General features: G+C 43.7%; 1 protein-coding gene across 2 annotated transcripts in view; it reads right to left on the bottom strand.

Moving 5' to 3' along the window:
* The window catches only part of PRKCE (protein kinase C epsilon), a 322,277-nt gene extending 312,021 nt beyond the window's left edge, over positions 1-10,256 (bottom strand). Inside the window, exon 1 of one of the 2 annotated variants that reach the window (XM_054168685.1) lies at positions 9,191-10,256. In XM_054168685.1, coding sequence (XP_054024660.1) covers positions 9,191-9,538 — 348 coding nt within the window. In that variant the 5' untranslated portion in view covers positions 9,539-10,256. The remainder of the gene's footprint in view (positions 1-9,190) is intronic. The other variant, XM_054168684.1, reaches the window with a different exon arrangement.
* Positions 10,257-13,103: the final 2,847 nt, after the last annotated feature.

Below are 13,103 nucleotides of genomic sequence, written 5' to 3'. Positions count from 1 at the left end.
ATTGTACGGGGGTTTTTGGCAGAAACCGTAATTTCACTTTATCCAACATAAAAACACCAAGCCTTCTGTGAGTAGGAGTCCCTGAAAATCCAATGGTCAGTACCCACTAAAATTGTATAGCAGTGTTTACACTGCTTGGGAGAATCTAGTTTTCAGGGGCAGACCATGTTCCTTTGATATCACACTGACTGAAAACCAGAGCATTCGAAGCTCCTTCCTTAAACCATTTCTGTAGTGTAACTGGTAACTCAGTACATGACTTCTGGTTGAAAACAATTGCTCCAACAACCACCAGTCTGACAAGTTAGTTCCCTGCTGCTTGTTGATCAAGCAGGAACATGCTTTGGATGAGAGCAGCTGTGCTTCCAGAGATCTTCAGACACTGAAGATGCTTCTGGGTCCTACTGATATTAGGAGCTCTCTGGTCCACCAGAGTGAGAAGAGGAGAGGAGCTGGAGTGGCAGGAATAAAAGCAATATGGATATATGGGAAGTAATAAGAAGGAAAAGGAAGAAAAAGCTTGACAGCCAGAACATTAGGACAAGGTGACAGCAGTGAATTAAGGAGAAAAGATATGAGCCATGAAGTTCCAGTCTGTGGCTCAGTTGGTGGCACGTAAGACCCTTAATGGGAAGGTCATGAGTTCAAGCCTGCAGTGGGCACTAGTGGCCTCCCTACTCTATTCATGGGGTCTGTGGTGACAGGTTGGACTCGATGATCTTTGAGGTCCCTTCCAACCTTAGTGATACTGATACTAAAATGTTCAAGAGGTGCTCCAGTACTATGGGCTTACGAGAAAGGAAAAGGCCAGGAAATTCAGAGGATACAAGAAAGGAAAATCCAACTAGAACTAGAAGAGAACAAAGCAGACACAGCATGAGTGACCCCTAGCCATTCCTTTTCCAACACATTTTCAGACATCATTTTCAAAGACCTGCTGGACACACCTATCCCAGGATACCACTGGCTCTCTTGGCCACAAGGGCACATTGTTGTTCCATGGAGAACTTGATGTCCACCAGGACTCCAAGGTCTTTCTCAGTGGAGCTGCTTTCCAGCACGGCAGCTGCTAACCTGTGCTGGTGCCTATTGTTATTCCTTTCCAGATACAGGACCCTGAACTTGTCCTTATTGAACATCATGAGGTGTGCCTGCACCCAGACCTCCAGCCTGTCCAGGTCACATTGGATGGCTGCACAGCCTAACGGGGTATCAGCCAACCCCCTCAGTTTTGTATCATCGGCAAACTTGCTGAGGGTACTCTCAATTCTCTCATTGAGGTGGCTGATAAAGATACTGGACAAAACTGGACCAAATACCAACCCCTGGGAAATACCACTGGCCACAGGCCTCTATGTTGACTCTGTGCCACTGATGATGATGTTCTAGTTTTTCAGTGTTCTGAACAATGAAGAGTTTTAAAATGTGAAGAAACCCTGGTTCCCCACAATAAGAGACTTCTGTATTTACACTGTGAAGTACTGACAGTTGGAAATACTAAGTTTGCCTACTCTTCATTTAAGGTACATAGCTACAATGGGAGCTCTCTGTTCAAACAATGCAGACATGGTAACATCGAGTCATTATTCTCACTTTTGCATTCCTGTCTGTGATGCAATTGCCCAGCAGTACACCAGAAACAAGCAAAATTATTCCACTGTCTGGAACAATTAAATCAGCTCAAGTTAGAAGATATAAGGCAGAAATGGCTGCCTGCAAGCCTCTGATGGAATCAAACTTTTCCTTCTTTACTTCTAAAAGAAATGGTGTTTCTTCCAAGCCCTACAGAGTTGAGTAAAGGAAAACCAGAACTGTGTAACTCTTCCTAATGCTGCTCCCAGTAAAATAAATGTTAAAACTCCTGTTATATTTAATGGTCATGTGCCAGGATCACTAGGGGCATTTAGCTGCACTATTCAGAAATGTGAAATCTTGGCTTCTGTAACTTTTGTTAAATCACAGTGATGATAACTTAAGGTTTGTTAACTCTTAGAGGAATGTAGGAGGACACTCAAAAATCAAGTTTACTAGCTATTCAAGATACTGCCTGTAAGCAAAGATCAGATTAGGTAATAATTCTGCAGATATCCTTAAATGACATTCATGTGCATTTTGCATTATTAAAATATACTGCAAAGTACGTAACCACCACAAAAGTTACTCAATCTCTAGAATTATTTCTTAGTTTTACAGTTCCAGTTTCATATTAATATTGCTGAATACATTTTATAAATCTTCTGGTGACCATCTGCCAAACAGGAACACAGTTGTTTACAAATGCAAAGTTAAAACTTTATAATGACTGCTTTGCCCCCCAAAAGTAAAAACCCCTTTAACTGCTACAATTTGCATGACTCAAAACAGCATGCAAAACATCCCCATTCTTCAGACCCTTCTCTGTCTAGCTTGACAAAAGGGTTTGCTTGGTGTCATCTCTTCCCAGACCAGCAGTTTTCCAAGCTGTCTTTGGACTTCTGATCTTATTCCATATCCAGATAGTTCCAGCTCTACCTTTCCATGTGCCGGGAGGGAAAGTCTCTCTCAGTCCTCTCTGACCATGGATTTCCCATTACTTGCATACCCTGTTGTTTCCAAAAGCTCTTTTACCATGAGCTATAGCTGTCCTTCTCTTACAGTCTAATAACTGGGGTAAGGGAAAGGAGATTAAGACAGCACTGGGTAAAGCAAAACTGAATTCAACCAGACAATTCCAAGCAGAAAACGTCTTGCCTCTAACTTTTCACAAGCTGTATTCACAGCCTCCCCTCAGAATTAGAAGATAAATTAAAAGTTCATTTAAATAAAAGTTTAGTTAAGGAGTGAAAATTAATCACATTTAGATGACAAGTCCTACAATTACAGCTTAAATCAAATCCTCACTTCAGCAGTATTTAAAGAATTCTAGATGGGGAGGGCAGAGATTCAGTTTTGAGGGCTGAAGAATGCAGAAATCAGGTTTTCACATGCAAGATCTGCAGAAGAATAATAAATCAGTAAGAACAAAATAAAGGTAAAGGATGATGTTACATGGTCTTTATTTTGAGTTTCCCCTTGGAACACAGGCCCCAATTGAGGAAAGAATTTAAAACACGTGCCTATATGAAACCCATGAACCCAGTGAGTCATTTACTCACAACAATGCAGTTCTGCATAGTGCCCATGGAACCACCTTAAAGCCCAGCTTTGGATTAATACCTATGAATTGGACTATGTTAATGGCAACTCTGTTCTAACAAATTCTTTCTGCATGGTTCAGAAGAATTATTTTTACTATGTGGAAATTTGGATCACTATCAGTATCGGTATTAGCCAGAATAGGATGAGATTCTGATCAGTCACCAGATCAAATCCTGATCCTGTGGGATAATTCAGTGAAATGTATGCTCTGCTACACATTTTTAGCAGTTTTTTTCATGTCTGAAGTGAGACTTCAAAAGCCACACAGTGAGCAAAGCAGGCCAAAAAACCCCACAAAACCCAAGAAACCACCACAAAATAAAAGAAAATTTAACAAAATAATTGAAAAAAACACAAACAAAAAACAGGTCAGTGAGCAACATACAGCCTTCAACTAGTCAATTTGCCTATGCCAGCTCATCCCTGTCTCCTACATGCATTGCCTTCTGCTGTTGCCAAAAGGGCAAGCTGAGTATGTGGGGCAGCAGCAACTACTTGTTACCCTCCTCCAGGTTTCTCTCCGTGCCTCATCTTTTCTTTTCCAAACTTTGCCCTTTTTCTCTCCTTGCAGTAGCAACTGCACAGGCAGCTTTTTTTCCCCTCTCTTGCATCTCAGGAGGCTGGGAAGCGCTGCAGGTAAGCATGAGCTGCTAGGAGTGAACATTTCTAACAGGGAGTAGGAGGAGATTTATGCAGCTGTAGAAAGGGATTGATATAAGATAGTGGGTGAGCTGCGTGGTGACTGTACCACATCCCCAACAGAGAGGAAAAAGAGAAGACAGAGGGGGGTGACAGGCTGGGGGAGAAGGTAGAAAGACCCCTACTTGTACAAAATGCACTCCAAAATCTTCCGTCAACCACCCACCTTCACAATTATACAGTCCCTATGAAATCCTGCTGATGCCCTGTAGCTCTCTCACCCTCACCTCCCCCCCAAGCTTTGCAGACCTTGCTCAATGACAGCTTTGTCATGCAGAAACCTATCAAACAGGACAGCACTTTCCCTTTCATTTCAACAAATACTCTGCTGATATCAATGCTTTTCAGCATTCCAAGAACAGCAGCTTAAGTGAGATGTAAAGCTTTCACAAGCAAAACCCTAGGCCTTTAAACACCGTTAGCACAGGTAAGTTCAGCCAGCAGATGAAAATAAAAATGAAAATAGGCTACAGTCACACTCTACTAGCCCAATGCCAACTTTCAGCAGTGTGTGGCACAGAATTTAGCAAATAGGATGCCCTGCCCTGAAGGGATGACAATTCCACCCTCTCTATGCCAGCTACAACACCTTGCTGACTGAAAGGATTTCAGCAACACAACTGGCATTAAAACAAGCAAACAAAAAAAATCAAACAAAAGAAAACCAACAAAACCCAGAAGAACTCTGATAAGTACCTGAATTACTTCAAGTAATTCAGATTAAAAGCACTGGAAGGAGATAGTTTTACTTCTCAAATCCATGGACAGCTCACAGGAAGAAGGATTCAGAAAAGTTTAAATCCCTTCCCTGCTATTACCTCTAGGGTGACATTCAGAGTCCTGTTAAGCTGGCTGTCTGCTTGTATGGACCTAGACCTTCAACAGGAAAATTTCTTCAATAGTACACCATAAGCACAACACAAAAATACATAACAGTTCAAGAAGTATCTAAAAGAGTGCACTTCTTCCCCATGCTATTTTCCATAAGCTTGCTGTATGCAATGGTGGCACAGCTGCACGACTAACTTCACACTGAGAAAATTCACATTGAAAACAACACAGAAGCTCTTTGAAAAGTATAATGCTTTAAATTTAGATCTTAAGAAGAAGGACTGAAGAGAAAAATAAAACAGAATGTAAGGAAGTAGCAAAGAAATGCTCACTGAAATTTGTGCAGTGGGATATTTTTTTTCTGTCAGTGTTAGGGATATTTTCTAAGATAGCAGAAAACTAAACTTGTTTCATTAATCTCAATACATCTGTAAAATATTTTCAGTGGGGACAGAGTCTCTTCTTGCTAAAGATTGTGATGTCCTCTCTTATGTAGTGAGTGCTGCTGCTCAGACTGCCAAAGGATTTCCTGGGACGACTCACTAGGTTTTCTCGTTTACAGCCAGGCTAATGGCTAAGACCCTTTGATGGAGTCTTTGGCACAGGTCCAATCACACTGATTTAATCTACTGTCAACTCTGGAAAGTGGACTTGAACTCAGAACCTATACTCCCAATCATCCCAACACACAAACATTGATCATGCCAATTCACAGAAGTGTAACCACCCAGCTAAATATGAATGGAATTTTCCTTCTTGATCTCAGTTCTACTGATGAAAATGCAACTGCATTACCAACTCAAGGGCAACATTTACATATGTCACACATAAGTAAGATAGATAAGGCATAGCTTATTATTACCTGAATTACCTAACTCAAAGGAAAAAATATGGCCACAGCTTTCATGTTACTATTTCATTTTTCAATGAGAACTTTCAGGTTTTTTACTGTTCTCTATTTTGTATTTTTCCAAGTGTAAGTTCACCACCATCCTCTGGAATACTCCGTGCCATTTTGGATAGCACACTGCATGCTTACAGAAAAGCCTGTAGTGTTATACATTCAAAACTCTTTATAGCTGCAGCATAGCCAGGACAAAAATAAATTGCAGAATTGACACTTTTACTGTCCTATGTCTGTACTGATGCACCACTGGAAAACCAGGTATCTTTAATGGTCACTGCACCTTTTGTAGAAAGTCAAATAAGTATTTTATATTGATCCTATTAAAAAAAAAAAAAAAGTATATATTCTTTTTAAAAGCTTTCATCTGGTAAAACCTGAACCACTTTTCTGGGCCACGACTATATTCAGGAAGTATACATATCATAAGTTTAATCTATAGACAAAAGTAACCAGGATTCTACATATTTATCTGTCTTGTCCTAATACAATAGATGCTATCATGATTCCAAGCTCTGTACTTGTTTATCACCAGTGTTTCCACTGTAACCATGGCATCAGTATACTGCACAGGCTTAAACAGTGAGAAAAATACCCAGCATTTTCCTAAAAACCCCATCTCTTACAAAAATGAAAGGATTAGCACAGTAGCAAGAAATAATCAAAGTAGGTGAGCTGGCTAAAGAGAGATACAGTTTCTTTTTAGGGGAAAACCCCACAACATTGTTTCTTTGCAAGTCTTTTGCATTTTGGACTTCTGACAAGAACCTAGAAATACCCGACAGCAAAGTAACATAACCTTGAGTCTAGTGCAGACATTATAAAATAAATATTGATATTTCCTTTAAAAATACATGCAGTATTATATGGGATCAAACTATTGAATATATTGACAAGAGTTGTTCGCAGAACATGAGGATTTTTTCAAACCTATTTAAATAGTGACAGTCCAGTCCTGCAAGAGCTGTTAGATCATTCTGAAGGTAAAGAGGGGCAGCAGGGCTATTATGCCAAATACACTCAATATTTATGTGGCACCCAGTTCAAACCTTCAGGACTGTTTAAAGGGAATGGCATAAAAGAGCTTTATGGTCCCTAAGAGTGTTTCTCGGTTTGCATTTATTTGGTATTTCAGGTAGTAAGGATGAATGGGATCATGTGATTGTTGCTTGTAATTTGTTTGTTTTAAAGCTGGGAAAAACGGTGGGAAAATATCTGCCTTAAATGCCAAGAGTGAAATAAAGGAATTAGTCCTCTTAATAAAAAGAAGAAACTGACTGTATCCTACCAGCAGATCTTAGTCTTGGTTTAGGCCACACGCATTTTCCTTGTACTGTGAAGTCCATTCATTTCATAGATGACTTCCCTTTTTTAGGTTTTAACATAGACTCCAGACACTGGTTGAAGATATCAATAAATGTATTTGCTTTGCTATGGACTCCATAGAGATGTCATGACCACAGGCCTTGTTTTAATTCAGTGAAATAAGACATAATACCAGCCAGTTCTCTGAAGGTCCCTATCTACTAACAATCTAATAAACACACTCAGTATTACAATTACAGAGACACATTGAGTAAACTAGAAGATTTTGGAAAGGGTAAAGTACAATCCAACAAATACTTGCCTTCCCACCAACGCTGTGACAGTGAGGGTGGTATACACTGTGTATCATATGGACCGAAAAAACACAATCCAAAGTATGAAGATTTACAGCCCAAAATTAGGTAAGTGATGATTCAGAAGATGCATTATATAGAGGTGATCAGTTATGGTCCATTGCCATGTCCTTAATTCTGCCACATAACAGATAACAAGCATAGTCACTCCCTCATATCCTCGCACCCAGTGAATGCTGGACAGCAATGAATCCTAGTGCAATAAAACACAGCATTTATCTGATTCAGCTCTGTAGTTCCTCCCAGACCATGTTTACAATCTGTTAAATTCCACTGTTTATCAAAGGAACATATTCAGACATTTAAGTTCACCTTTAAAATCACAGCCAGAGCGTACCTCAGCACACTAGCCCCACCAAAATTCAAACGTGGCATCAGCAACCAGCAAGGTCCTTCCAGATTTGGCAACAAATCCACAACATGTATCATACACAAAAAGAACCTGGGAAGTTACTATTCTTTCACTAAAATCTGTGATGACATCCTCATCCAATCATTCTCAAAGACTAAATCCTTCCTCAATTTCAGGACAGCCACAACTTCATTGTCATTCAATCCAGGTAAAAGACATCTGCAATACTTCTGCATTTGTCTTTTCCTGATCTGGCTGTTTTTCCTGTGCCCATCACCCAGTTTTACTATCCAAGCTTACTAACGTGTAGCTTGTACAGAGCATCAGAATAATCTAGATCCTAGTTACCACCATGTAACATATGAAGCAGAAGTGAAAAATATTTTAAAGTTGTAAACATAAAAGTTGTAACAGTAAAGTTATTCAGCAACTAATCACTATAAATTTGGTCTAATTCTTTCACACCTTTCCATCATTCTGACATCTCTTTATACCACTGCATTAAGTAAAGAAATCCCAAAGAATACGTGAAACTCAGAGCTATTAACTCTCGCTATTTTTATTTTGGTCCTGAGTTCTTTGTTTGCCAAAGAAATACTGACTAGTATCCTTGACCATACACAAAAATATGAGCACACACATTTCAGACGGCTGGCCAAGCAGAGCACATTTAAAATGAGAAATCAGCTACTATTGTTTTATTATATAACTTTTTACAAGATATACCATTTAATTATTTAACTGCAGAAATGTGAAATGTACATATTCACATTTCCTTCTTTTCTTTTGTTGTTGGTGGTGGTGGTTGATTTTTCTGTGTTATATCACAATAGCTGAGGATGCTGGACTAAGGATTTTCCATCTTTTTTGCACTCCCACTGAGGATTGTTAAGCCTCTGGGTCTTCAAGGTGCTTCAGGAGCTGTTAGACACATTATGTACACATAATTGCCTCACTGGGGCCAAAATCCACCAGTACCCTTTTGGCAGTTTCAGGCATTTGAAGAAGCATTGCATTAAGTCTATGGGTAAAGGTACAGATCATCGGGAGAAGGAAGGAGGAGCACCAGCGTTGATGCAGTGAGCTTTCAAGTGACGTGAAGACCCTGAAGTGTCTTATATCAGAGGTCAGGCCTGGATCATCATTGCCAGGGTGACCAAGAGCATTTACATTGCAATGATGAACTTGGTCTAAGTGCTGGACCTGTGTTTGTGGTAATAGTCTCTACCAATGCATTTGTTTGAGGGTTTGCAAACAAAGATAACTAGACTTGTATTTACATAATGTAATTTCAGAAACTGAAGTGGCAATTATATATCTCTTACTTAGATTCAGCATATTTTTCTTTCCTCCCTTGCCTGTAGACCACATACATTAGATATACAGTAACCAAGACTATCTCAGTATAACAAAGCATGGAAATAATGAAAAGCCTTCAGAGTCATTACATGCCCTTGGCAACCTAGCTCTGCAAGACAGATGCTGCATCCAGAGCCAAGCCACTGAAAACTATACATATGTGTATGCACCTACAGCACGAACACTTACCCAGTCCTCGAAGTGGCGGCTCCCGTTCTGCAGCAAGTCCTCAAACTGTATAGTGCAGTTAGCTACAAAATCGTCATACCCGATGGGGGCATCATGGAAAACAGCCATCTCTATCTTCCTGCCATTACAAACGTCAGTGACAAATTCATCGTTCCAAGCAGGACTGTTGGTCTTTTGCTTGGTTGAGGTCTGACCGATCCTGGAGTCATCCACATTGAGGGCTATGTAAGGGTCCAGCAAAAAGGTCTGTGGTCTGGGACCCACTGCATGTCTCAGAGACCACGCTGTGGGTTTCAGATTCACCGCCTCGCAGATCTTGATTTTCAGCAAGCCATTGAAAACCACCATGGCTGGATGGCTGCACTTTTCCCGGGATCAAACACTCGCACACACTCGCACCAAAAGGGAGGGAGGTCGGTCTCGCCAATAAATAGGAGGGCAGGTCTGGGAGTGGGAGAGCAGGATACAGTACGGGTCTCTTCGCCTTGCGGCTGTTACCTTTGATTATTTAGCCTTTGCTCTTGCGACACCCAGTGAATACATTTATTTTCTTGTCCGTGTTTCTAACGGAAAACAAGCGAGGGGGGCTGACGGGGAGAGGGTGGTGTCCGCGGCTGCAGAACCCCCCGAATGCAATCAAAACCCGAGCATAACCAATCCGTGGGGTGAGCAAGAGCCTTTCCCCTTCCCCTAGACCATAGTCCTGGATCAATCTTTGCAGAGAAGGCAGAGCCGCGATCCCAGGCTCCCGCACACGCCAGTCCTGCCCGTGCGCTGCACAACAATACACACACACACACACAAATCAGAAACACCGGCCGACACACCGGCCCTGCCTACTGCACAGCCTCCGCTCAGCAAACATACACCCGGGGACCTTCCATCCGCGCTGGAGCCCGGAGCCGCCCGTCCTGTGCCGCCTTCTTGTCCGCCGCCGCCAAGGCCAAGGACCCAGCGGAGCGACCCCCGCGCATGGGGGGCGACGGCAGCGGAGCGGGCCGCGCGGGTCTCGGCGGGCTCCGGCTGGGCGGCCGCCGCCCTGGCGATGGGCAGAGCCGCCGCCGCCTCCCGCCTCCCGCCGGCCGCCCCCCGCCCGCCTCCCTCCCCGCCGAGCGCAGCCCCGGCCCGCCTGCCGGTGCCGCTCCGCCACTCGCTCCAGTGCAGGAAATGCGCAAAAGACGTCAGTGTGTGTGTGCGTGCGTGTGTGAGTGTGTGCGCTGCGAGGGTGCGGAGACAGCCCCGTCCGTGCGTGCGTGTGTGAGTGTGAGTCCTGCGAGTCCAAAGTTTTTGCCTGTTGGGGGAGCACTGCGGCCGCAGCCAGCCGGGCAGCCGCCTCTCGGGTCGTGACTCCCATGGGCCCTGCTCACGACTCCCACACACTCGCCTGCGGGCGGCTTTCCGCGGGGGCCTCTGTTTTCCCCCGCTCGGCCTCCTCCTGCCTCTTCCTCCCAGGATAAAGTGGTGAACCAAGCGTGGAAAAACCACCCATGGCCACTTTCCTCCCCTGCCGTAAATAGCCCGGTTTTATTAACGCTGTTGATCACGAAGGTGCTGCCCCCGGCCGCCGCGTGGTGCTGCCATTACCGACAGGCACAGCTACTTCCACCATGCCAGGCGATGCTGGCGCTGCGGGGCTGCCAGAGGCTCTTTCCCACAGGGCTTCCTGCGCCTCGCTCCCTGTGACAGCACCGCCCCCGGGATCTTTCTGCGCGTCCCGGTCCGCAACTGACAGGCGACGAGTCAACAGCTGTCCTCGCCTCCCCGGCACTGCCGCCTGACAGCGCCGAGCCCTAGTCCCCGCCGCCGACCGCCGCAGCCAACCACCCACGTCCCCCCCGGCGCCCCCGCCCGGCCGCCGCCGCCGCCGCCGCGGCAGAGACAACGCTACGTCAGCGGAGGCCGGGCCAGAGGAAGAGTTTCCCTGCTGTGTGCGAGCGCCGGGAAGTGCCGTCCGCTGACAGGGGAAGCGGCCTCCCGGGCCCGGCCCGGCCCGCCTCCTCCCTTTCCCCGACCGGCGGGCACTACATGGGGTGACGGTCGGGTCGGGCTCGGGAGTGCCGGGGCGGCGGGGCAGAAAATGGCTCTTGGACGCCCATCTCTCCGTGGTGTTGGTCGCTGCCAGTCTCTTTGTTTGCTGCGGGTCAGCTGGCCCGGCAGAGACGGCCTGTGCTTGCCCCACTGCAGCCCCTCGCTGCCCAGCACCGCTTCTGTGTCTCTGGCATTGAGCTGGCATTGACGGGGGGACACCACGGGGAGTCAGTCGGCACTGCCCTACGTGGTACTGAAACGGGGGAGGCGGAAATCTGAAATGGTGTGACTATGTTAGTGAACATTATCTACACGGCAGATAATAGTTCAGTCATTTCTTCACCGTGGTACCAAATACTGTACTTTAAATAACTGGGGAAGTATGTGCAGCTTGGCTTCTCTGCAGAACAAATGTACTCAAGATCTAAATGGTTTTCTTTGGTGAAAATTATTGCTCCCTTATTTATTTTTAGCTACTGCTTTTGCCAAACTTTTGTGAGAAAGTCCCTGGAAAAGGGATGGACTTTGCCCTTTGGTGGGATCTGAACTCCCTGTGACTTCACGAGGGAAACCAACAGGCAGCACTGCACCCAGGAGCGTGGCTGGTGTGCTTCAAAAACATAGGCAACATAAAAGGGAGAAACTCAGTTGCTTGGATCCATTTGAGAAGGACATAAAAAATGCACACCTGATATTCCTAACTGGAAAGGAAAGAATAGATAATTGTGGATTTCTACAGGTAATGGCTCAGGAGGCAGGTATTATATTTGGAGATGATGAAATAGCTCCAGTATCTGTGCTTCCAAGTAGCTTCCAGATAGAAGATACGGTACTAATGAAGCCTAAGGGTCATGAGAGCATTCACATTAATGGAAGATTCACTTTTTAGCACCAGTTGCCACTTAACCTACTAATCAAAGTGGAATTACTGTAAAATCTCTATGTTCATTATCATCTTGACAATCCCCAAGCACAATCACTTGATACAAAGCTGTGATATGGAGCCAATTATGAGAAATGTCTTCCTTTGCAATTCAGCTTCTGAGCTCATAGCAGCCGTGATGCATCTGCATTATTTCGCTAAAGAACCCTCCTCGCAGGCTCTACCAGAAACTGACAAATCACCTACTCCTTTCCTCCCACCTCCTTCACAACCTACCATCTATGGTACTATATATTAAGCTACATGGTCTTACATTTACTGTGTCAGAAATAACGCTATAATTAAATCTTTCCTCTGGATGTTTGTTTTTGTCTCATAAAGGCAATCTAAACAGTATGCTCCATTTCCTTAGATATTGGGAGACGTAAAAGTCAATCTGATATACACTGTTTTATCTTTCTATTTAAGAGACCTGCAACTATGTGTATCCCAAATACTCAAGGTAAGACTTAAGTAAATAGTTTCCATGGTGAGTTTAATGACCTAGCAGCTCTATGAGATCACACATACAGATTTAAAAAATCTGGATAAATTAACCAGCATACAAAAGAATATAAATAAACCTTATCTTTGACTGATTGCATGTATAATTATGGTACACACAGCTAATCCTTGATATCTTATTTAAGTCATCTTCACTTTTCTGTGCACTGAAGCAACCTAAGGTTTGGTTTCACAAATCATTGTTTCTGGGAAGACTGCCTGCATGAATAAGGGTTTATAAGGTCACTTAGGTTGACATGGCTCCAGCCTTACACTACTTAGGAAAATACACATACCTTGCACTGGTTTAATTTTATTATTATTATTGTTGTTGTTGTTGTTGTTGTTTATACTTTGAGAAATCATGTTTATGTCAAGCATGAACTTCTTACACTTAGCAGTTACTAACTTACTAAAAGACAATATTATTTAAAATCCAATAATTCACGTGCTTTGAGC

Source organism: Dryobates pubescens, chromosome 16, assembly GCF_014839835.1.
Source record: "Dryobates pubescens isolate bDryPub1 chromosome 16, bDryPub1.pri, whole genome shotgun sequence".
NCBI classification, from domain to species: Eukaryota; Metazoa; Chordata; class Aves; order Piciformes; family Picidae; genus Dryobates; species Dryobates pubescens.
This window is presented reverse-complemented; position numbering and strand designations above follow the sequence as displayed.